The sequence below is a fragment of the Epinephelus fuscoguttatus genome, linkage group LG20 (assembly GCF_011397635.1).
Source record: "Epinephelus fuscoguttatus linkage group LG20, E.fuscoguttatus.final_Chr_v1".
In the NCBI taxonomy this organism is placed as follows: domain Eukaryota; kingdom Metazoa; phylum Chordata; class Actinopteri; order Perciformes; family Serranidae; genus Epinephelus; species Epinephelus fuscoguttatus.
Window position 1 is genome coordinate 38,666,054 of NC_064771.1, and position 25,259 is coordinate 38,691,312.

Consider the following 25,259-nt stretch of genomic DNA (forward strand, 5'->3'; position numbering starts at 1 on the left):
ATAATAATAATAATAATAATAATAATAATAATAATAATAATTATCATATCTGGTTATTTATTCTGACCCTTGGCATGCTCACTGCACTGCCCCGTTGCAGCAGCTGATATTAAGATTGATTTTAAGATCAGTTTATTGGTTTATAAAGCTCTTGATGGTTTTAGTCCCGCCTGTTTATCAGATTTGCTTTTATGGTATGAACCCTGTAGAACCCTCAGGTCTTCTGGTCGTGGCCTTTTAATCATCCTCAAAGTTACAGCAAAGACCCACGGTGAGGTATTGAAGTCCTGACAGCTGCACTGAGTGTCCATGTTTTTAAAAGCAAACTCAAGACCTGCTTTTTTAGCCTGGCTTTTAACTGAACTGTCTTATTTTATTATTTTTTTATTTTATTTTCTAATTTTGTATTTATTTATTTTCTATTCCTCTCTTTAATCGTGGTGAAGCACATTGTGTTGCATTCTTTTTGTGCGCAAAGTGCCATATAAATAAAGTTTGACTGATTGAAGATGACGCCTGACGTGAGTGTTCTATTTTGTGCCTTACTTGTTTTTTTGTTGTTGTTTTTGATGTTTTATTCGAAGTATATTAAAAATCCAACAAACACACTTGTTTAAAATAAAAATGAACTTAGTAACTTTCTGACTGGCGGCTGGCTCCATGTGTACTCAGCCAGAGACGCCCCGTCAGAGACCTCAGGGGCCCCCAGGTACAAAGAAACAAAGAGCAGGCATGAATGAATCTGTGGAGGAACTTCAAAGTAAAACTCAGATTAGATAAACTCTCTGATTCAAGAGTCCGCCAATCAGACGGATCCGAGTTTGACGAGTTCACTCTCTGTCCGAGTGGGAACGTTCAGCACGTGAGGAGTTAAAGAAAAAGTATCTCCAAGAACAAGAGGAGAAAGGAATCCCACGTCCCCTCCCTCGCCTCTGAATGGTCTCACCCACTGGTTCACATGGCACCCTCCCCCCATGTGTGTGTGTTGTCTTTGCTTTATATAGTGCAGAGTTATGGGCCGCTCTGCCCCGGGACTGTTAGACTGCAGCCGCACGATCTGTCCGTTTTTTGTTCTCCTGTGTTAATAAGAAACACGTGAAGATCCTCTGTGCTCCGCTGCCATCACTTCTTCCATCTCTGTCATCTCTATCCAGTCTACAGAACATCAGGCTCATCTGCAAAGGGACAAAATGAATGGGACAGTGGACGGGATGTACGACCACGCTCCTCATGACGGCTCCTTCATGTTTACCTCTGAGTCTGTGGGAGAGGGACACCCCGGTGAGTACAGCACTCCCTCTCCATGCTGCTGCTGAGTGAGGAACAGTGGTGGTTATCATGTGTTCAACACTTGATGTTTCAGTGATCATTGATGACTTTGAGGAATGTGCAGAATCCTGAGCACTGCATGGAGGCACTGTACCAGAAAGAAAGCAGTTTGCAGAGCTGCACACCTCTGACTCAGTGTGATCATTTGTACTTAGAGCATGGATCCTGACTATGAAGGTGTAAACTCAGACTGGCCACATGCTTTAGTGCACGAACAAAGAGCTGCAGCTGCACGTGACATCTAAGTTTTTAATTCAAATGCACTCACTGTGGATCATTTTTAACGTTGCCCTGCTGCTTTACAAACTCCAGTTCACCAAACACAAAAAACTTGAATAACAAGTTCAGTCGCCTCATGAGTTCGAAAATGTAAAATAAAATAAACTGATTTAAGTTTACTGTACATGTGAAAACATGTTCAATAAATGCAGGATATTGAGTTAATCAACTGAGTCATTCACATTTTCTTAGTTGTTCATAAGGAACTTGCAGCTGCTGCTGCTGACTCCACAGTTAGTACGAAGAGAGCATGTGAGCTGCAGGGGTGGGCCATGTGGCCCTAAAATAATATCACCATATTTCAGGGTATTTTTGTGATAACGATATTTTTGACAATATGACAAATTAGTAAAAAATGTGTATTATTTATTTATTTATTTATTTATTTATTTATTTAAATTTAAGAACATAGAATTGCAACAAAATAGTTGATTTAGTTTTTTATGTCACCGAACAGTTTGCCTTCAAATATTCAGTAAAAACTAAAATGATCTCTCATTTCTTTACTTTGTGAACAACAACAGTTGTTGAGTCTGTTACAATATTAACAGTTCCACTAAATAAAATCTACCACAAATTACATATTTCAGTTTTGCTTTTTGTTTTTTTGCTTGGACCTATGACGAGGTGGAATGTTAGTTTAAATAACAGGAGCACTGTTGTAATGTTGTTATACAGTATTGCAACATCAGCAACAGCCCCGATGTTGGGCAGAGTGGTCTTGCCTTTAAAACAGCATCAGAGGTAGTTATAGCGTTGAAACTGTCCGCGTAAATGGGATAGCCAGTAGGATGGGATCATAAGTGGCACAGGTGTGACAATGCATTGTGTGTGTGACCCACTGTAGATTTAGAAAGTATCTGTTAGCAGTTAGCAGCTAACTCAAAGAAGAAGAACAGCAGCTGAAAATGTCTGCAAATTGAGAAAACAATGAGGTCCAGAAGCTTCTTACCCTCTGAGCAGAAGACAAGATGCACCGCCATATCACAGAGACAGCAAATTATTGTTATTGCCAGGATTGGAACAATATCGGCAACATGCGCCCTCATGTCCAGACCAACAATATGTTCATTTCTACAGATGCACTTTGCAGCCTGTTAATACAACTGATATCAACCAGCCTCCTCAGTGAAGCCTCACAAGAATCAACCAGAACAAACTCAGACGGTTAAACAAAAATGACCAAAAAATAAACCCAAGAGAGTGATGCACACAGTATTGGGTGCAAAAAACATAAACCGTATAATGTGGCACATAAAAGCACAATAAACATCACCAAGGCAACAACAGAGACGTATCAATATCAGTGAGGGTGGGAATCACCAGAGGCCCCACAGTACAATATTATCACGATACGATACAATACAATATTACTGCATTTTTAAACCTGTTGCGTTATGCTGTGTATTGCGATAAAACATACTGCAATATATTCCTGTTTTTTAACCTGTAAATTATGTCCCTGGAGGAAAACTTTGTCAGCATCAACAACATAAAGTAGTTAGTCTGTACATCTCACTTGAGTCATCGTTACTGCAGCAAAAGTTTAATTTGTATTTGTCATATCAAAGATGTATATGATAAAAACAATGATACTTGACATCATGATCTTCTATTATCTTTCATCTTATCAGATTATTATTACTGCAGCTGCAGCCACAGACACGTTAAAGCAAACACAGAGCTGCACAGTGTTTACACACCCCATAATACAACACATGCACATAACTACAACTCACCTGTGTGACGTCCTTTTGCGACTCTTGTGCACCTTGCGGTCCTCCAGTCTGCTCCGAGTTCAACTGCTTCATTCCCAGTGCGATATACAGCCAGTGCACTCGGTCTCTCTGGTCCCAGTAACACATTTAAGGAAACAACATGAAGGAAAAGGTCCAAACACAGACGCATCCGCTGGAGACTCCACTGTGAGCTCATTAGCATTTTGGGTCGTTGCTATACGCAGCGTGCACGTGTAGTTCACGCGTCATCATAGGTGCGTTTGATTTGGGTCACTGAGCATGCTCGCGGGGTGGTGCGTTAAAGGACCCACTGAGGCCTCAGCAAACACACCTGTAGATTGACACAGACAGACAGACAGACAGACAGGTGGACAGACTCACCTGCACCTTCTTCTTTGTGTGTGAAGTAAAGCACAATACTTGAGATAACGCAGCCCACTGAAGTACAAGTTCAAAAAACATAAAATAAAATGAGTATTAATTTGATTTGATTTGATTTAACTTAATTTAATAAAAGAATCTTGAAATCAGTTCAAGGTAACCAAAGGACGGAGGCCAGAATTGGGGGGATATGTGACTCGTGATTTGTCCCAGTTAAAATACGAGTCTCACGTCTTGTTAAAATAAAATCTACAGTAACTTCAGTTGTCAGATTCGTGTGGTGCAGTAAAAAGTTTGTGTCATGTGTCTGAGTACAGTAGTGGATGTGAGCGTGGCGATGCTTTGATGACCTGATGGAGTTACAGTGTATCATGTCACATTGACCAGCTGAGGTTATTCATAGAGCTGCAGCTCCTGATACGAGTGTCATCCTCTGACATCTGATATTTTCAGGCTCTGCCCAGATGAGGAATCTGCAGCCAAAGGTCACAGAAGGAAACAAAGTGGCACACATATTGAAACAGATATTAATGTACTTCAATCTGCTGTGTTCCAGATAAGATATGTGACCAGATCAGTGATGCTGTGCTGGACGCTCACCTGATGCAGGACCCGGATGCTAAAGTGGCCTGTGGTGAGTGATAATGTATTTCTCTCCAGCAGAGGGAAGCAGAGCATTTACAATATTTCCACAGCACAGGATTATAGTTAACAAAAGATTTTTTACAACCAGAAGAAAGTTTAACAAAGTGACATGAACGTATGTGAAATTATTTCTGCAGCTGACAGTTTAAGATCAGATAAAATAAGCCTTCATTTGGTTGTTGCAACAACACGAGGACAGTTCAGTTTAGGACTGGATGTTACAATCCCTTCATGCACATACTTGAGACTGTGAGTGGGAGTGATAGTGCCGTCTGGGGGCTTTAAGAGTGGGAGCCAAAGGGTTAAAGTTAGATGGACAGAAAAGTAGGAAACAGCAAAGGTAGATAGAAAAGTAAGAAGGAGCATCGGGAAGGCAGAGCCAAGGAGAACATCTGTGTGGACTGAACTCCCCCCTGCCAGACCAAGCTGTACACCCTCCCTCCCCCTTACTCCTTTATTACGATAAGGGAGAGAGAAGAAACTAACAGGAGAAAAACTGACCTGACTTCAATCAGGGTGAAGTTTAACTGGTCGATTGTTGTTGCACCTACTTGCGATTGCAAGTGAAAGTCAGAGCCATGCTGGGGCCTCCAGAGGGCTCATCTGCAACACTTCTACTCCCTTGAACCCTGCTGTTGTTCGTGGTATTTCAGGGCCCAAGTGGTGTCTTTCCTCTTGATCCATAGCCACCGGCTTGACTGTTCAGCTGCACCAGAGAGGACTTTGATGGCCTGACGTTGGGCTTTGCCTCAAATTCCACAGCAGCCACAGGGAACAGGTGAACAGAAACCAGGAACGTGGAAGAAGAGCTCTTGGTCGGGGACAGAAGGCTGAGTGGTTCACCAGGGAACGGATGAAGCAGGAGAGTCAGGAGCAGGCGAGGTTGGCAATGATGTAGCACTCCGGGAACAAAAGTGGAAAGTCTTACATAAATGATAAAGAAGAGTCTGGCAAGGAGAGTCTTTCTAATGACAGGAGGTAATGATCCACAGGTGGGAGCAGTTGGCTTGATGAGGTGGGTGTGGTGGACTGCAGGAGTGGGAGATGTGTGGACAGGTGATAGGCTGGCAGGTAGGGGAAGTGGAGAGGCAGGGAGAGTGGAAAATTACTGAATGAGCAGAGAAGATGGCATGTATGGCAGGTAAACAGTGCCCACTGTGAATGCAAGAAAAAATGCAGAATGTTTGTTTATTTATTTACTTATTGTTGCCTTTTTAAACTAGTCATAGGACGCTTCATCAAAACTTTGAGCCCCCTAGGCATGAAAATAACACTACTTTAAATACTTATTCTTCTTTCTGATGTAAAACAGATAAAATTGGGTTTCTCTGTAAACTTCAGATCGCTTCAGTCTCACATAATTTAAAATTCATTATGAAGTCATCACAGGGAATGTGTTTTAACTTTAGAGTTGCAGAGAAAATCAAAACTTGAAGACGAATACGCAGTGCAATGTCCTCTATGGGTGTGTGTTTACACAGAGACGGTGTGTAAGACCGGCATGGTGCTGCTCTGTGGTGAGATCACGTCTCGAGCCAATGTGGACTACCAGAAGGTGGTGAGAGACACAATCCGAGACATCGGATACGACAACTCAGACAAAGGCAAGTGGAGCCAGATGTTTAGTCTTAGCTGTCTGCACCTCTTTCTCCAACATGTAATTTGAATTCATGGACGTGTCCCTGTCTCTGTGTGTCCAGGCTTTGACTATAAGACCTGTAACTTGTTGGTGGCCCTCGAGCAGCAGTCCCCTGACATCGCACAGGGAGTCCATATTGATCGACACGAGAGTGACATCGGAGCTGGAGACCAGGTCAGTAACACACAAATTCTGTTTTTATTTACTTGGACTGTCACATTTGGATTAAATTATGATGTTTTTCACAGAAATATACTGAACAAAAATATAAACGCAACACTTTTGTTTTTGCTCCCATTTTTCATGAGCTGAACTCAAAGATCTAAAACATTTTCTATACACACAAAAGACCATTTCTCACAAATATTGTTCACAAATCTGTCTAAATCTGTGTTAGTGAGCACTTCTCCTTTGCCGAGATAATCCATCCCACCTCACAGGTGTGGCATATCAAGATGCTGATTAGACAGCATGATTATTGCACAGGTGTGCCTTAGGCTGGCTACAATAAAAGGCCACTCTGAAATGTGCAGTTTTATCACACAGCACAATGCCACAGATGTCACAAGTTTTGAGGGAGCGTGCAATTGGCATGCTGTCTGCAGGAATGTCCACCAGAGCTGTTGCCCGTGAATTGAATGTTCATTTCTCTACCATAAGCCATCTCCAAAGGCATTTCAGACAATTTGGCAGTACATCCAACCGGCCTCACAACCACAGACCACGTGTAACCACACCAGCCCAGGACCTCCACATCCAGCATGTTCACCTCCAAGATCATCTGAGACCAGCCACCCGGAGAGCTGCTGCAACAATCACTTTGCATAACCAAAGAATTTCTGCACAAACTGTCAGAAACCATCTCAGGGAAGCTCGTCTGCATGCTCGTAGTCCTCATCGGGGTCTCGACCTGACTGCAGTTCGTCATCGTAACTGAGTTGAGTGGGCAAATGCTCACATTCGATGGTGTCTGGCACGTTGGAGAGGTGTTCTCTTCATGGATGAATCCCGGTTTTCACTGTTCAGGGCAGATGGCAGACAGCATGTGAGGCGTCGTGTGGGTGAGCGGTTTGCTGATGTCAGTGTTGTGGATCGAGTGGCCCATGGTGGCGGTGGGGTTATGGTATGGGCAGGCGTATGTTATGGACAACGAACACAGGTGCATTTTATTGATGGCATTTTGAATGCACAGAGATACCATGATGAGATCCTGAGGCCCATTGTTGTGCCATCATCCACGACCATCACCTCATGTTGCAGCATGATAATGCACGGCCCCATGTTGCAAGGATCTGTACACAAGTCCCGGAAGCTGAAAACATCCCAGTTCTTGCATGGCCAGCATACTCACCGGACATGTCACCCATTGAGCATGTTTGGGATGCTCTGGATCGGCGTATACGACAGCATGTTCCAGTTCCCGCCAATATCCAGCAACTTTGCACAGCCATTGAAGAGGAGTGGACCAACATTCCACAGGCCACAATCAACAACCTGACCAACTCTATGCGAAGGAGATGTGTTGTGCTGCGTGAGGCAAATGGTGGTCACACCAGATACTGACTGGTTTTCTGTCCCCCCCAGACCCCCCCAATAACGCATTTGCCCACTCAACTCAGTTACGATGACGAACTGCAGTCAGGTCGAGACCCCGATGAGGACTACGAGCATGCAGACGAGCTTCCCTGAGATGGTTTCTGACAGTTTGTGCAGAAATTCTTTGGTTATGCAAACCGATTGTTGCAGCAGCTCTCCGGGTGGCTGGTCTCAGATGATCTTGGAGGTGAACATGCTGGATGTGGAGGTCCTGGGCTGGTGTGGTTACACGTGGTCTGCGGTTGTGAGGCCGGTTGGATGTACTGCCAAATTGTCTGAAATGCCTTTGGAGATGGCTGTCTAATCAGCATCTTGATATGCCACACCTGTGAGGTGGGATGGATTATCTCGGCAAAGGAGAAGTGCTCACTAACACAGATTTAGACAGATTTGTGAACAATATTTGTGAGAAATGGTCTTTTGTGTGTATAGAAAATGTTTTAGATCTTTGAGTTCAGCTCATGAAAAATGGGAGCAAAAACAAAAGTGTTGCGTTTATATTTTTGTTCAGTGTACTTGAAGAGACTGAAAACCAACTTTAAGATGTATTACACACACAGTGTTGCTATGAATACGACAAAAACTTTGGTAACAACATTAGTTTCATCCTGTGAGGACAGGGTCTGATGTTTGGATACGCCACGGATGAGACAGAGGAGTTAATGCCCCTCACCGTTGTCCTCGCACACAAACTCAACGCCAAGATGGCCGAACTGAGACGTAACGGGACTGTCCCCTGGCTCCGCCCCGACTCCAAGACACAGGTGAGATCCAAATACACCACTGCAGTACAGACAGTGTTTTGGTTTTTTTTTTACTTCGCACTGTGTATAGTTTGGACTTGCACCTTACTGATATTTTAGATTTGTACTTTTTCTACTTTGTACTGCAATTGCTGTACAACCCTTCACAATAAAGTGCTGTCTTATCTAAAATGCTTTGTTCAGTGCTAATCCCAGAACTCCATCTTCTGAATGAATTCAAACACTGATACACTCCTTAAAAGTTAGACAGTCATCCAACTTAAAACCCAAATGTTTAGTATTATTATGGATCAAAATATATTCTGAGGTATCCTGGAAGTGAAGCTGGTAGTTTTCCCTGTGTGCAGTTACTCACGAGATAGTTAGACCACCAGAATGTGCTGACCAACCAGAGCACGCTGGTATGCAACATCTGAGCTGGGAGACGTCTTTCCAATAACACCTCGACAGTTTCAGCCTGTGCATGCATCGGATCGTATGGGTGCTTTGGACTCACTGCACACGTGTCAAGACTTCAATTGCAAAAGCTCAAATATAAAAATGTTGTCTGTATTTTTGGAGTTTGTTGTTTTTTGGGTTGATGAAGTTGAAAATTTAAATCCCTTTAAATGCCTTAAAACTGGAATTATATCCAAATTTGAGCGTGATGCAGTGTAATAGTAGAAATACCGAAGCCTCTCCACACCCATCCATCCAGGTGACGGTTCACTACACCCAAGAGAACGGAGCTGTGATCCCCAAGAGGGTTCACACTGTGGTGATCTCAGCGCAGCATGATGACAATGTGAGTCTAGAGGAGCAGAAGAAGGTCCTGAAGGAGAAGGTCATCAAGGCCGTGGTCCCGTCGAGGTACCTGGACGAGGACACTGTCTACCACCTGCAGCCCAGCGGACGCTTTGTCATCGGCGGACCACAGGTAAAAACCTCTTCAGGTTGTTTTTCTTTCATTCAATCTCATGTTCTTAAAATGTTCTCTGTAATGTGTTTCATGATGACTCTGATGATGAAGGCCACAATCCAAAACACATTGGTAAAACCGCCAAAGTTGTTTATACTTCAAGTGTTGCAAAAGTTTTGACAACCTATTTTTCTTCTTCGTGCCCTTTAAAAGTTGGTGAAGTTGCGCCAGATTTCCATTCTCTGCCACAATCTGACAGGTTAAAGGTTTTAAACTGTCAGGAATCAGTTCAGGAAGGACCCAACTGCAGAGCAGGAGGCAGGTATAAGGTTTAACAAAAACCGAGTTTCAATGCTGATAAAAAAAATCTTCAAAACAGGCAGGCAACAAAACACACAAAAAAGGAGAAGCAAAACTAAACTGAAACAAACCAGAGAGAGCACGATGAACACAAGGAATAACTCAGGGAGAAAATCTAAAACAGAACACGAGAGACCGGGAAGAAATGACACCATGAACTTGGAGATGAACACAGACAAACTGACAAGTAACAAAGGGAAACACACAAGCATATATACATATAAAGAACTAATCAAAAGAACGAGACACAGCTGGAGCAGGAGGACTCGGACAAAGGGAGGGAAATGGGGACTGGCTTACAACAAGGGTGGAGCAAACAAGACTAATACAGAACAGGTGTGAGGGGAGACTCTGGGAACAGGGAAGGACTAACGAGACTGATGAAGACTGATGAAGGTGTGATTGAATGCAAGTGGGAAAGTAGACACATGAGGAGAGACTCTACAAAATAAAACAGGAAACACATTAAACATGAATGAATAATATAAAACAAGGAAGAACACAAACAGGAAACCCCAAAACGAAGTCCTCAAGATAACAGAATATAAACAAAAACCAGGATCACGACAGAAACTCCTTGTATAACATGATGATTTATGGCTCAACATAATTAGGTTTAATTAGAAGATAAAGATATTTTTCAATGTAAAAAATCCTACAAAATACAGAAGAACAGTAAATTTTTCATTTAACATCCACAGTTTTTGCAAAAGCGATGTAAATGTAAGTGTCTGTATGTTTCTCTGTCAGGGCGATGCTGGAGTGACGGGCAGGAAGATCATCGTCGACACATACGGGGGCTGGGGGGCTCACGGCGGCGGGGCTTTCTCTGGGAAGGACTACACCAAGGTGGACCGCTCAGCTGCCTACGCCGCCCGCTGGGTGGCAAAGTCTCTGGTGAAGGCCAAACTGTGCAGGAGGGTGCTGGTGCAGGTGAGATCAACAAGTCCTTCTGAAATATATGAGACATTCGTAATGTTTGGTGTGGAGCTTCTTTTATTGGTTTTAAGGTTTTCTTTTTTCTTGAAGCTCAAAGGAAAAAGGTTCGGGTCCTTTACCAAAGGCCTGGGAGTTTGAGGGTTCTGTGCAGTAACTTAGCTTATTATACCAGTGGGGTATACGATGACTGGTAGGGCGTATGGGTTGATGGCTCGGACCTGCCTCACTCTGTAAAGGTTTTTGGCTATGACTTTCTTGCAGCCTCCTCATGGTTCCCATTTCCTGCTGGACCCCAAGATATTTGTAGCTGTTCTGAACATCTGCAATGCTGCCCTCTGGTAGTTCGACCCCCTTGGTCCTGATTGTCTTCCCTCTCTTTGGCCTTTTTTAAACAGGAATTGTGCAAATTAGCAGGAAAGCCCAATCAGTGTTTTTTCAGCATTGGCAGTATAAAAACAAAATCGGGGAGTGCAGCAAAATGCCGCCTACCTACTTTTGTTTATACAGAATGTGCCTTTTTCGGGGCAATGGGGGGCGTGAGCAAGTAACAAAACGTGTAGCTCAGCGTGTGACGTAAACAGTGACGTGGGAGGGAAGCCGCGGCTGGTCAGTCCTTCGGCGATTCTCTCCTAGGTCGGCCCGTTCTTCACCGTCCCCATCATCTGACGGTTAATGGCCTCTTCATTTGCGAGGACAAGGGCACCTTGGATCAACTCGGCAATCTGCCTCTGTGTGTCTAAACGCTCGCAGCTTGCTGGCAAAACGGCCCAACGTTCGCCGAAAATCTGGCAGTGTAAAAGAGGCTTTTGACACCATGCGACCACACTTATCCAGTCCAAATGACACTCTGAAGTCATTGCTGTAGACCTTAGTGAGGTGGATCAGTGAGTCGATGTCTCGCTCACCCCTAGCATAACAGCCTCATGTCATCAACGTAGAGCAGGTGACTGATGGTTGCACCACTTCAAAACTGGTATCCGAAGTCACTCTTTGTGATGAGTTGGCTGAGGGGGTTCAGGCCTGTGCGGGTGTACAGGAGCAGGGAGAGTGCATCCCCTTGATTTATGCCACACTTGATGGTAACTTGTGAGTTGGCCTACAGAGTCGTTTTCCACAGACCCACTGACATTTCCAAGCATTCCAGTATCCATGTGTATGGCATTGAGTCTTAGGCTTTCTTGTTGTCCATCCAGGCGGTGCACAGGGTGGTCTGCCTGGTCTTGCAGTCTTGGGTGAGTGCTCTATTGTCCAGTAGCTGGTGTTTGGCTACCTTGGTATTACTACCAATTCCTTTATGGGCCGTGCTCATGTATTGGGTCGCTATGATGCCTGACAGGAGCTCCCATGTTGTACAGAAGCAGGTTATTGGCCAGTAGTTGGATGGTACTGCGCCCTTCTGAGAATCCTTCATGATCAGGACTGTCTGTCACTCTGGCCAAAAGTATGTGGACACTTCTTTTGGTCCGGTCACTTTGACACAGAAAAGTTAAATCCATCCCCAAAATCCTGCACAAGGCCAAAAATACAGATCACAGTTTTAACTTAAACTCTCGTCTACAAGTCATGAAAGATCTACTGATTGATTGATTGATTGATTGATTGACTTGTTTTCTCTTTGTATTTCTAGGTGGCGTATGCGATCGGAGTGGCCCACCCGCTCTCCATCTCCCTCTTCACCTTCGGTTCCTCTCACCTGAGCGAGAAGCAGCTGCTGCAGATCGTCAACAAAAACTTTGACCTCAGACCTGGCGTCATCGTCAGGTCGGCATTAAACTCATCACACTGCATCTGCTTTGTTATTAATATGTGCAACGTGATCGTTGTGGGAAATGTAAAAATACTCAGGGTTTAAGTATCTGAATGTATCTGTCTCATGCTGCAGTGACCTGGACCTGAAGAGACCCATCTACCAGAAGACGGCCTGCTACGGACACTTTGGCAGGAAGGAGTTCCCCTGGGAGGTCCCAAAGAACCTCAAATTCTAGATAGAGTGTCTATGTGTGTGTGTGTGTGTGTGTGTGTGAGTGTGTGATGTATAGACAGCTGTCCTCGTGCTGCTGTAACCCAGTAAGAAGAAGGCAGCTGGGAGGGATGGATCGGGGTGGGAGCAGATAATCTCCAGTGATTGGACGAGAGGAAGGAGGTTCCATCTGTAATTTACGACCCCTCAATAGTAACATGAAATATGAGTGAGCCATGTGGTATTTTTGTCCCGTAGATTCAGTGTACAGTCACATGCAACCATTTTCTGTCCAGAAATAAGTGAATGACCAAATTTAAAGGGAGAGCTGTCACGCATGTGTTTAAATACGCTTTTATGTCTTAAAAAAGAAATCTCCTTCTTTGTTTGTTGATGTCAATATTTTTATATGATTCAAACTGTGCGCTGCAGGTTTTAGTGTTACTGAAGCCTTCTTTACATCTTAAAGCTTTTACATACAGAAAAAAAGTTTTTGTTTGTTTGTTTTTCAGCATGAATCAAACCTTCACCCTGAATCTACTGTTCAGTCTGTGTTCGAGGTAAAATTGTTATTTATTAAGTTTCATATAAAAAGACCTGCAGACACTTGATCTCCACAAAACAAAGACGAGGTCACAGAAGATAAACAGCAGATATATATTTAAAAGTCCAGAGTAGTTTCTGTGCTGCACGCATCTTACAGTGGGATTTATACTTTTGAATCGGTGCAGTGCCTGCGCTGTAGCCTGACCTGCACCTCCTTAGAAATGTAACTACACTTCGTGGTGACGCAGACCTCCTGTCTATATGTGTAAGCTGAAACCATTTCCCTCAGTGGAAACAAAGCACAAGTCTATGGTGAAATTAGCCTAGCGGCTAGTGGACATTTCCTCTGCTCATATGAAGCCAGGATAAATCACACACAAGACTGCTATTTTTGTGAAGGCTTTATTGTCTTCACAATAAATTCGGACAGGAGGTCTGCGTCACCGCAATGTGTAGCTACATGTCTTGGGAGGTGCATGTCAGGGTAAGGCGCAGGGCACAGTGTCAATTCGACACAGAAGTACAAATCCTGCTTGAGCCCTATCAGTTAAAAATCTTTTGTAATAGCCTTCTATCACTAAATGTTTCTGTAAGTTATTAATAACTTACTCAGAATGGTGCTTTTTCTTTTTTCTTTATATATTCTAGTAAGAGTATCAGAACCCCCCGGCCTCGACCCACACATTGTATTTCATTTTTTATTTGATAGGGACAATGCAATTTAACATAGTTCCAATGCAGAGTATCAGACTGATGTGTTTTCAACTCTACCAGCCTTGTTTAAAGTGGTCTGCCAACAAACACACTGCAAATACTACTTCCCGCCATTGGTGCTGCCAAAGAGAGCAAAGCAGAGATCCGACTAAGACAATCTGACAGGCGAGGAGAAACACAGTAGACGTCCCAAAAGAGTTGCAAATGTTAGAAACGTATGAAGTGGGAACTAGAGAAAATGTTTTTTTATATAGAGCAGGTGTTAGTGTTATGCTGGGTATTTTAAGGCCTTTAAAAGGTCTTAAAAGGTCATTTGTTTATTAATTACTTACCCTGGTTTTCTTGCATGCCTCCACAGTGAACAAAGAATACAGAAACAGAAACATTTCTTACTGACTTGGAGTAAAGGCGACCGAGCAGGCATTGCACTCATCTGAGTATGTGGAAGTGTACTAACTTGTAAGGTTGTAGCAAAAATGCAAGTGTTCAGGAAGTACAGAGCATACTGTACATTTCAGATCTGGATTATACTGCAACAGTTGTGTGGAAGTTCGTAAAAAGATGTTTTCTGCTGTTGTTTTACGTGGACCCTCAAGAATCAAGAATTTTCTCAGTTTTTGGATTTTTCATTCACCAAGGAGGCAAGAAAAATGTTTTCTTCACAAATTCAACTTAACACAGGTTAGTTAACATTCAGTAATACAGCTATATAGTTTCAGAACTCTTGTTTCTGTTTTAGTCAGAAATTAATGCACAAACCTGCAGCCTTGACATAAAGTTCTGAATTAAAGACCTGAGGACACTTGAAAAGCAAATATGAGATGTGATCTCAAAATACAGTGGATGAAGTTTCAAATGTCAGCAACCTTGGAAATGAGAAAAATCCTGAAGTTAAAATATTAGATAGCTGCATGTTTTAGTGTCATGCTGGATGATTACATTCAGTTTAGGCTGAAAGTCTTATGTTTTTAGAGTTTTAGTAACAAATAAACAAACAAACCTGCATTCTTAACATGCTGTTATATTTTTGATTGAAATGAAATAGCTGTTTATTAAGTTTTATTATTATTTGACACTGAAATTAGTATTAATTTCATCAAGACCTGCAAATATCTGCAAAGCAGAGATGAGGTGTGATCTCAAAATATTTTAAAGTCAGAATCAGAGAAAAACCTTCAAATCTGTCACCTTGACAGGAACATTTTCTCATCTGAAATCACATTCTTTACACATACTGTGTCATTAGTCCTGAAAAAATATGTAAATATGTTTGAACAATAAAATATTTCAAAAGAGGTATTTAGTTTTTCTTCAAAGCTGCATGAATGACTGAAAATAAAGAAATCGTCATTTTTCCATATTCGCTTTAATTCTTTTGTCATCTGTATACATTGTTGAACTTCATGTTCTTTAAAAGTATTTCTGCATATGATCAAATATCAAATATCAGCATGACGATACAAATAGTTTGGTCCCACTGAAACCGAGAGCAACGATACAACATCTTTTGGCGCAGAGCTGATACAATAAAATATACAACAGAGCTTATTTGAGGAAAGTATGAGACAACTACTTGGGCGACGTTGGCGACGTAAAGAGTTGAACAAAATATTTCTGTAGATACGATAAAAAACTAAAAATAGTTCAACATATGGACATACAAAAATAAACAACATTAAAGGTTCTTTATGAAACTTTAAGAACATTGAGCAACCATGTAGATTAGCTAAGTTACAGCTAGCTAGCAGCTAACATCAGCTCAGGTTAACTTCTTGGCCTGTACTGCATCACTTTTGGCTCGTAGAAAGCACTTGAATCAACAATCTTTAATTGTTGATTAAATCAACACAGGTTGTCACTATACATAAGTTAGTATAATGAATTACATTGGCTGGTGAAGTAATTTGGCAAACTAGCCAACTAAAAAATCCACTCAGATTGTATTTTGCTGGTGATAATGTTAGTGAACAAGCAAGCTAAGGTAGCTAGCTAGCTGTAACTAAGCATTGGTTGCCTCATAACGTAATTTCTTTCTTATAATTTCACAAATGAGTCAAGAACTAGCTAGCTGGTGGACCATCAGCCTCACTTCTGCCACGAGGACACTACTTCCCTGGACAAGAGCAGACTGCAGCTCAGACCTTAGCCACTGTGGCAACTTAAATTCAGTTAGCGCAAACCCCCAACCTCGGGATTCACAAAAGGCTGGCAGCCAGCAGCTGCACTGGGTCTTACCTGTGTAATGGCAGCAACAGAAAGTTTGCTTATCCGGCAGGGAGTTGGGGCAGTTGAGAGGGCAGTGTGAGATCAGACCCCTGAAGCTGCAACAATAAGGTTTTGTCCTGTCTGAATTCAAGTTGCTACAGGGTGCTAAGTGAAGATCCATCTCCACCAGGCCGCCGCTGTGGGTGCACGTCATTTGTTGAAGTTAGCAGACTCCATTTCTTGGCTAACATTAGCTACTGTTGCACACTGTTAGCGCTGTAGTGAAGATGAAGAGAGGCAAGGCACTAGGGAATGTGCATCAGGTCCCGAGTCTTTTACCTAGAAGTCAGCGCACAGGCTGCAAGAGGCAACTGAGAAAGTTGGGGACAGTCTCATTTTTTAAGTAATGTCAGAACCTGTTCACCCACTGAAAATAAAAAACAGTTACAGACAGAACCTGTAAATGAATTATTCTTGGCACTGAGTAACCTTTAGTCCATCTATTGTCAAACTTTTTTGGAGAACTCCACCTTACTAGTGAGGTAAGGAGTGAAAGTTGATTGTGTAACAAAACTTCCTGAGTTAAAAACAATATGGAGCTCGGTGTCTGAACATCTTAACATGCAAACAAACTGACGCCACTGCATCTGAGGCCCTTTCAGGACGCTCAGTCTGATAAAAGGCAACCTCAGCCAAGAATGCAGAGAGTGATTGTTACATTAACAGAGTTAAAACAAACAGCGAGGGCTGTGTGCGTGTGTGTGCACATGTGTGTCTCTTTCAGTGCTCAGAAAGGCACTTATAGTATTGTGCAACGTTTTGCAGTCGTAGCCTGCACGCTTTAGCAAAGCAGGATAAAAGTCTGTAAAGTCTGTCAGTCTTTGGTCGCTGCTGAGCAGAAGAGCTTTGGCACCATGGCTGTGTGCGATAGTGAGCGTGAGGATGTGCAGCCTCCAGCTTCTAGACTCCATGTTGGTGTCTTCCAGATCGTCCCTTTGACCTTCAGGGGCGCTGAAGCTCGCTACAGTATGGTTACAGCATTGAAAAGTTCTCTGGCTGGTGGTGGTTGGAGCTGCCACCCACCTCCGTCTTGTGTCCAGAGGTGGAGAAGCTTTGCAGCCCTCCTCCTCTGGACAGCACCATCAAGGTGTCCCCGGACATGCCCCCGAACTCAAAGGCAAAGGTCCCATAGAAGAGCATGATGAGCATACAGTAGACCCACTCAAAGATGGCGGAGGTGTGCTGCAGGGCGAAGCTTTCCTGGCAAAAGAAAACTCCACCTGGTGATCAGAGGTTAAGGAGAACAATGGCTGCACAGCAGGAGGAAGACGAGGTCAGAAAATCTCTCTCATGAATCCAAAACATGCAGATGTGTGGTTTTTATGGGTGTGTTATTTGAGGACGTCTGTTTTCTTATTTTTGATGTAGAAGGTTATTCATGCAGTACGTGCTGTTATACAACAGTGTCCAATGTAAAACAGTCCAGAGTTTGGTTGTATTGATTCAAGAAAGGGATGTAGGAGAGTTTTTTCTCCAGCAGGGGGCCACATAACACAGCTTACACAAACAACCTCTGAACAGACTGAAGGACAGGAGAGCATCACAGTCTGTGTGGACAGCCAAGAACATGGACGTGAACATAACGCACTCTACCTCCACGACATTTATTAAACCAGATGTTACGTCCGGATTCCAAAAAGTTCCCTCAAGTCATTTAAGAGGAAAAAAATAATAGGAAATCTTTGTGAGCTATCTGAACTGGTCGTATACGCCCAAAACTCACTAAAAGTAAAAGGCAAATACCTTAAATAGCAAGAAAAGTGTTGCTTTGAGACAAACACAGAATAAGCTTCATGTTGGCAGGATACTGAGCACCAGGGCGATCAGTGCCATCAGGGTCATCCCCACACGCAGGTGACCTATCCGGTACTCCTCCTGGGTCTTGGCCAGTCTGTAGGTCAGAGCCGACTGAAGACATACAAACAGCATGCTGGAGGGGAAGGCCACGCCGGCTCCAACATAGTGCAGGACTTTGGCAAAATCCACCTGAGAAATAAACACACGAAACGTTTAAAGAGTGCACAGGTACTATTTAACCTCAGGGAAATGCAGGTAGCAGTAGAAGCGATGATCACAGGAAAACTTGGAGAGATTTTGTTTTTATCATTAAGCATTTTTTAATGATTTTATATCTATAAGTAAGTACATTTTATTTATAGGGCACTTTTCACAGACATAGGTCACAAAGTGCTTCACAAGAGCAATATACGACAAAAAAGAAAACAAAGAGACAAAGTGACTACATGAGCCATGTAGTGAAAAGTGCACAACTAGCAAAACTATTTGCACACACACAGGACTTTGCTTTTATCGCTTAAACTTTGTGTTCTTGGAGAAAAGACAGAATTATCACATACAGTATACTAACGTTACAAACAGTCTTTCACAAGGGTGAGCATCATTATACACAATCAGCTGTTATGGTTTCTGTCCCTCAGTGTTGTTGCTCCTGTTTCCTTGTCAGCCGAGTCCCACTTCGTTTTTCATTTCTTGTCTTTTCTTCCTTGTTTTTTAAAGATTATTTTGGGGGATTTTTGGTTTTATTAGATAGGATAGTCTAAGCGTAAAAGGGGTAGAGAGAGGGGATGACATGCAACAAAGGGCTGCAGGCTGGAATCAAACCCCTCATCACTGCAGCAAGGACACTGGACAAGTTTTGTACAAATATTCATGTCCCCCAAAGGATGAAGCCTAACGTCATTAACGATCTCCTCACTTTTACTATAGCGCCACCATGAGGTTCACATTTGTTTTTTTCTGTAAAGTATTTCAATGACTATTAAATAGATTTCCATTCAAATCTGTGCAGACATTCAAGGTCCACTGAGGATAAATCCTAATCCCCTGACATTTCTCCCTGTGCCACTAGCAGGTCAAAGTTTTCACTCATCATAACAACAAGTTTACAGCTGGCCCCATGATTCCGCCTCTTTCTTAGGGTCTCATGTACCCACACAGATCGGGGCCTATGAATGCTGACATACTAAACTAAGATGGTGATTATTATACCTGCTAAACATCTGCATGTTAGCATTGTATTGTGAGCATGTGGACTTTAAGCACTGCTGTGCCTCACACAGCTGCTACAGATCAGTCTTGAATTTGGATGGATATTTATTTATTTCTTCTTTACCAAAGATAACAGTCTCACATGTGCTGTATCTAAATATTGATGCTGATACCTATTTATTTCACAAAAAATATTGTCATGTTAAATTCTCTTCTAACAATCATCCTTCAAAGATGTGTGAGAAGTTAACCCTCGACCTCTAAATGTACGAACATCTGAGCAACATTTCTTGTGGTCTTCTTGTGGGAACATCTGAACACAACAAAGCTGATAAAAAAATACACAAAGGGTCATGGTGACCTGACACTGGAACTCTGGGTAATCACTGTTACAAGATCACCGGACAAAGAACGCCAGAGGACAGGACGGGATGATCTCAACCAGCAAATCACATGATGAAAGAAAAACTGTAATGATACTCATTTACACAACCAATGTGATCATCTCTGTTATCGTCTGTGACTCTGAAAGACAGAACGCTCAGTGTTTGAACTGATAAGAACCTGTTGCTGTGATCTACTCGTTCAGTTTCAGCATCACAGAGGAAGTTCATCTCTACTGCATTTATAATCTTTAAAATGCTTCCTGAGTGCATATTTTCAAATGCAGCAGCTGGTACGATGAAGACACATCCTGAACGTGGGGTTAAATGCAGTGCAGAGGTGCATTGTGGGAGACGTCACAGCTGTTTGAGGTGAGTAATTACAGGGAGAGGACACAAAGAGCGAGCAAGCGTATAGTCTGGTTGAATTATATGTGTGTGTGCTGGTTCCACAAAAACCATGAAGAAGTTCTCTGTTCAGGTCGACAGGGAGGAAGAACACGAGGAAGACTGACTATGCTCACGCCTCTCTGCTGAAGACTTTAAATTGCATCAACTTAAGTTTTTTATCGGCAGTTTTAAAATTGATTTTCACACTTACAGCTCCACCAGACCCCTCAGATCCACCCACTGTGCTGGCTTTGCCTCGTTCACGTGGTGGTGGTGGTGGTGGTGGTGGTGGTGGTGGTGGTGGGGGGGGGGGGGGGGGCAGGGAACAGGGCTCAAGCCAATCAGAGGCAGAGTAAGGCAGAGTAAGGTGGGTCGTGCCTTCACCATCCTAGAAAAAATAAATTTGCCTCTTGTATGCCAAGCATATAGGAGAACTACAGTGGCCGAGGCGAAAATGCAAAATGGCTTTCATGAAAACCTGATTGGCCCTTTCCTGAGCCAGTGTTCAGCTGAATACAAATGTCCCGATCTTACCGCACTTACAGATTCATGGACGTTGCGAGCAGATTCCCGGGAAGTCTGGGCTGTCCAAGAACTGAGCATAGCGTTAGTTCAGGCAGGACAAGATGTCAGGCTCAACTCACATCCCAGCTACATCAGCTGATCTCAAACAGCCTAACCAACTGATGGATCAGCTGATTGATGGAAGGGAGTCAGCTGATAGATCACATGATTCCTTTCTATGCAACCAAATCATTCAGGGCGCCCTATTTAAACTGCTCTGACCTGCCTACTGTTGCTGCTTCCTCTGCAAGCTGCTTTGCAACCTGCCTCCACCCCAGCTCCTCCTTTTCATGCTGTGTCTGACTCATCAATGTCATTTCTGTTTGTCACTGATGCTGCTCTGTTCTGTTCCCGGAGGTCTTTGCTGCTGCTCTCCCTGCCTTAGGCTTTCCATGTATGCACATGGAAGGGCATCTGCCTTAAGGCTTACTCATCTGCATGTGGAAGGGCAGAGAGGTGTGCTCTCTCCGCCTTAGGCTTTCCACATTAGCAAACAGAAGGGCAGGGAGATTTGCTCTCTCTGCTTCAAGCTTTCTCTGTTTGCACATGGAAGGGTGGTGAGGTTTGCTCTCTCCGCCTTAGGCTTTCCATGTTTGCACATGGAAGGGCAGAGAGGTGTACTCTCTCCACCTTAGGCTTTCCATGTATGCACATGGAAGGGCATCTGCCTGAAGGCTTACTCATCTGCATGTGGAAGGGCAGAGAGGTGTGCTCTCTCCGCCTTAGGCTTTCCACATTAGCACACAGAAGGGCAGGGAGATTTGCTCTCTCTGCCTCAAGCTTTCTCTGTTTGCACATGGAAGGGTGGTGAGGTTTGCTCTCTCCGCCTTAGGCTTTCCATGTAGGCCTGTGGAAAGGCAGAGAGGCCCGATAACAGAGCCATACCGCCAAATATAATACTGCAAATGGAAGTAAAGTTTTCTTTGACTTAAGTGTTCCTGACTGAACCACAATTCATCCAGTCCACAAGGGGCCTAAAGAGGGGTTTCTGCAGACTTCCAGAGAGTCCATTTTGGGCGCAGACTTCAGCCACTTTACTGATTTAATTGCCCACAATTCATTGCAATATGGATGTGACGTGGTATTTTTTTTTTTCAACAGCCGACTAAAAAGACAAAACTTATGTGCATGTAAAAAACAGTTACTGTAGCCCATTACAACAATACTTGAATCGCGTATGCCAGAAATAATATTCAATAACACCACACAGAAACAGCCCAAAGCCTATGCTGTAGGTTGTGCAGTGTAATGCCAAATATAAAGGCTACAAAGTGGCTTTAAATGCATCGTCTCATAGCATGCTGGGACACTTAAATTTAGTGTCGTGGATAAATTGGGGTTTACAGTGTGTTGTGCAACCAAAACCACATGAGATTAACCCTTTTGTTTCCCCGTTAGCTGTCAGTATCTAAATCCAGTTACTAAAGAGAATCAGTGTAAGTTCTTTGCAGGTGTTATCCTCAGTTGTGGAATAGGAGAGACAACAGAAGAAAAGGTGGAAAACAAATTGCAGTGTGTTTGTGTTGTTGTTGTTGCTAGGCTCTGAAGAAAACAAAAGCCATCTGGACGTCTGTTTCCACTCTTAAGGGTTAAAACTGGACAAATGACTCTTGAATTAAATCTTTTGAAAACCTGATACACACAGTGTTCGGTACGTCTCCTCTCTGCAGCCTCTCTTTGCCAAATCTCATTCATAATTTCCAAAAACTCCAATTCAACATCAACACTTAATCACTGCGATATAAACAGCGGCTCCTCGTGTGTGTGTGTGTGTGTGTGTGTGTGGCCGTTTAGTGCTCAGCAGATGGATGGAGCACATTTATGCTGTAAATCACCTCTTCAAGGACTCTTGCCATGTTTACTCTAAACGGGAAACACCGAGATTCATTATGTAAGAATGAGCACCGACAGGGAGGAGGGCCCCGTCAGCCAATCAGAAAAGAGGAGGACCAGCCTTAACCACGAGAGGGGGAGTTGGACGACAGACCCCGAGGATGAACTGTGCAGTGTGTTCCCCAAAATGTGATTAGAGGGGCCCAGGCATGTGCAGACAGAGCAGGAGGAATCTGAGACACACACACACACACTCGAGAGGGCCTCCGACTACAACACTGACCTCTGAAAACACACTCACGTGCCTGAGTAATACAGCCACAGCTTTACAGTCAGGTTCAGCTCATTGTTTTGGTTTTCAGCCCCGTAGCTTTACTGCTCTGGCAGACAGACACAGTTAGAGACTCGCTGGTGAACACAGTGGAGCATTTAGCAGGAGGAGTTGGTGGAGGCTAAAAACGGAGCTAAAAGAAAAGTGAATATTGGACTTAAATTCATCAGATGGACACAGACACACAGACTCTGAATCATTTTGTTGCTCTGTAACAGCTGGATGTGTAAATAAGAAACTGTTTGCTGTAGAGCCGCCCTCTGCTGAAAGGTCATTAGTCGACAAGATTTCATTGGTCGCTTAGTCACAGGAAAACAAAAGTGAAACTCTATTAGGAGCTGCACATTGTCAAAATAAATCCAAACCTATATGACTGGACCATGTGGGGCTTTAATTTGAAAGGACAGACACAGGAAGTGTCCACGCTCAGCAGTCAGACAGGTGGCAGGGCTGGTACCTGCGGTTATAGGGAATTTTGCTCTTGGCGTTTTTAATTATTTGCTTTTATTTTATGGATTGCAGCACTTTCTGTCAATTCTAAATTTCTTTCTTGTATTCTATGTTTTGTTTTGATTGTTCAAACTGTGATGGATGTTTTGACTCTCGACTGCAAAACTAGTTTACCCTCGGGTATCAGTAAAGTAACCTGAACCTGAACCTATTCCACAGGCTAGTTAATGTCGGGCAGGAAATCCAAAGTGTGGGATCATTTTGAGAAACACCAAAAAGTAAATCTAGGGTCGGCTTTTCAGATAATTTTGCGCATCAAATATTTAATTTTCTGCCCAAAAATTTGCACCTGTGCCGACCAGAAGTCTAATTAGTGACACTTATGTGGAAGCAGACGATCTGAAGGATGGTGCAAGTGAACGATGTATAAAATGATGGTTTTTCATGTATAAAAATGCTCCATATTTTATAAGCTTTCATATGTTTTGTGTGTAAAATCTGAGTCTGCAGTCTAACAAACAACTACATGTAATATTTGAGTAAATGCACTTTTTCTTTTTTCACCGCTGCACATGCCTCAACTTATAAATGTCTGTGTAATATTCAAATGCTGAACACATGCATGCCAAACTACATTCCTGGCAAACACCCAAAGTCATCACATGTTGAGCAGCTGATTCAACACCTGAGGCCATGAAAACTCTCGGTACTGATGGGATGAGTGCAGGTGTGTTCATGTATGTACAGTATGTTCCATACGTGTGTGCACATGTGCTGCAGCTCTTCTCCTCTACAGTAAATCTGTCTTTATCTCAACAGCTGTTTTTTTTTAGAAAACAGCACAAAAGGTGACCCTTACATTGAGCTTCTTTAAGATACAAATGATGGATTTTATCATGAGAGCACGTCCTTGAACTGGACTGCACCGAGGACAGGAACGCCGACACACAGCCAACATGTCTTGTTTTCACGATCATACTACCACAGAGAGGTCCGCCAGACAATTTCCTGACAGAACAAACACAACATCAAAAGAGAGATTTGCTTGGAAGGTCTACAAAGTGCTGAGAGACTGCAGGAGGAGACGCACGCCAGAGAGCCAGCAGAAGCATCACGTACATGTGTTGCTGTTCTTTCTTTCAAGTGAAGCAGTGATGAAATATCCTTAAATCACTGTTTGGGTGGTACAGAGAGAGTTCACGCAGCAGCAGGTATGACAGTGAGAGAAGCAGAGAACTACACTGCTCATGAAATTAAATGATCACTTGAATCACAGATCAGATCTTGATGAACGAATTTCTCAGTTTGAAAACCTTTACTGATGATTTGTTGAGAACAAAATGATGTAACAACGGTCAGTGGAAACCAAAACCACCAACCCACTGAGGGCTGATTCAAAGTCAAAGTAAGATGTGCGTATGGTTCCCACATGCCTGTATGCACCCCCGACAACATCTGGGCATGCATCTGCACCAGGAGGAACCCAGGGCCCTCTGCACCAGGAGGAACCCAGGGCCCTCTGCACCAGGAGGAACCCAGGGTCCTGCTGCTGGGTTGATGCTCTTCTACGAGCAAACATTGTGTCCATGAGCTCAGAGTATTTGTGTGTAACTGTAGTTAAAGAGGAGCAGGACGGCCCGTCTCTACTGTTACCTCCACACTGTTTATGTTACACAGAGACCCTCTGCTTTCAGTTGCCATGACACTGACCATATACCAAGAAAAGTCTTATCTAAGCGGCGAGGTCAGAGCAGTGTCTAAAGAGCAAGAAAAGAAAATTGACAGTTAAGCAGTATTTTAACCTCATGCGGAATTCTAGTTGGGAAAAACAGAAAATGACAACATGTGATTGGTGTTTTAACGTATTTTAAAATGTCTATGTGAAGGCCACACGTTACACTGCCACGAGTCCAAAATGCCCCGCTGACTGTAATTAGACGTCACCTGGTCTCCTCTGCAGGATCAAACATCAAAGTGACTGTGAGACACAATAACCGGAGGTGGTGAAAATCACAAACAGTGAGATAACAATCTCTCTCTCTGTGAATGAATAATGTTTGGAAATTATATAAGAAATGATGTAACTTGCACTTTAGAAAAATGCAGCATTTTTGCTTTGAGATTTATTTATTCATCCATCTGATTGTTTTTATTAAAACTGATCCATAATAGATTTTTTCTGGCTTTTGTTTTGAGTGCTCCAACTTATTTTTCCACCACTTCTTTCAGGACATTTTAGTGACGT

At 43.1% G+C, this 25,259-nt stretch overlaps 2 protein-coding genes across 5 annotated transcripts in view; one reads left to right on the forward strand and one right to left on the reverse strand.

Moving 5' to 3' along the window:
- Positions 1-1,027: 1,027 nt before the first annotated feature.
- LOC125880393 (S-adenosylmethionine synthase-like) lies at positions 1,028-13,399 on the forward strand. 3 transcript variants are annotated; one of them, XM_049562813.1, is made up of 9 exons: positions 1,028-1,281; positions 4,285-4,362; positions 5,855-5,977; positions 6,074-6,186; positions 8,229-8,372; positions 9,070-9,288; positions 10,381-10,563; positions 12,197-12,330; positions 12,452-13,399. In XM_049562813.1, the coding sequence occupies exons 1-9, from the start codon at positions 1,191-1,193 to the stop codon at positions 12,552-12,554; spliced, it is 1,188 nt and encodes a 395-aa protein (XP_049418770.1). In that variant the 5' UTR covers positions 1,028-1,190; the 3' UTR covers positions 12,555-13,399. The 3 variants fall into 3 exon arrangements, with proteins under 3 accessions (XP_049418770.1, XP_049418771.1, XP_049418772.1); XM_049562814.1 differs by lacking the exons at positions 1,028-1,281; positions 4,285-4,362 and adding an exon at positions 4,858-5,351; XM_049562815.1 differs by lacking the exons at positions 1,028-1,281; positions 4,285-4,362 and adding an exon at positions 4,858-5,255.
- A 1,724-nt stretch (positions 13,400-15,123) lies between these two features.
- The window catches only part of LOC125880395 (transmembrane protein 150A-like), a 39,147-nt gene continuing 29,011 nt past the window's right edge, over positions 15,124-25,259 (reverse strand). The window contains exons 7-8 of one of the 2 annotated variants that reach the window (XM_049562818.1): positions 17,863-18,040; positions 15,124-17,274 (exon numbers count right to left, since the gene is read on the reverse strand). In XM_049562818.1, the coding sequence (XP_049418775.1) occupies positions 17,027-17,274; positions 17,863-18,040 (426 nt within the window). In that variant the 3' untranslated portion in view covers positions 15,124-17,026. The remainder of the gene's footprint in view (positions 17,275-17,862; positions 18,041-25,259) is intronic. The other variant, XM_049562819.1, reaches the window with a different exon arrangement.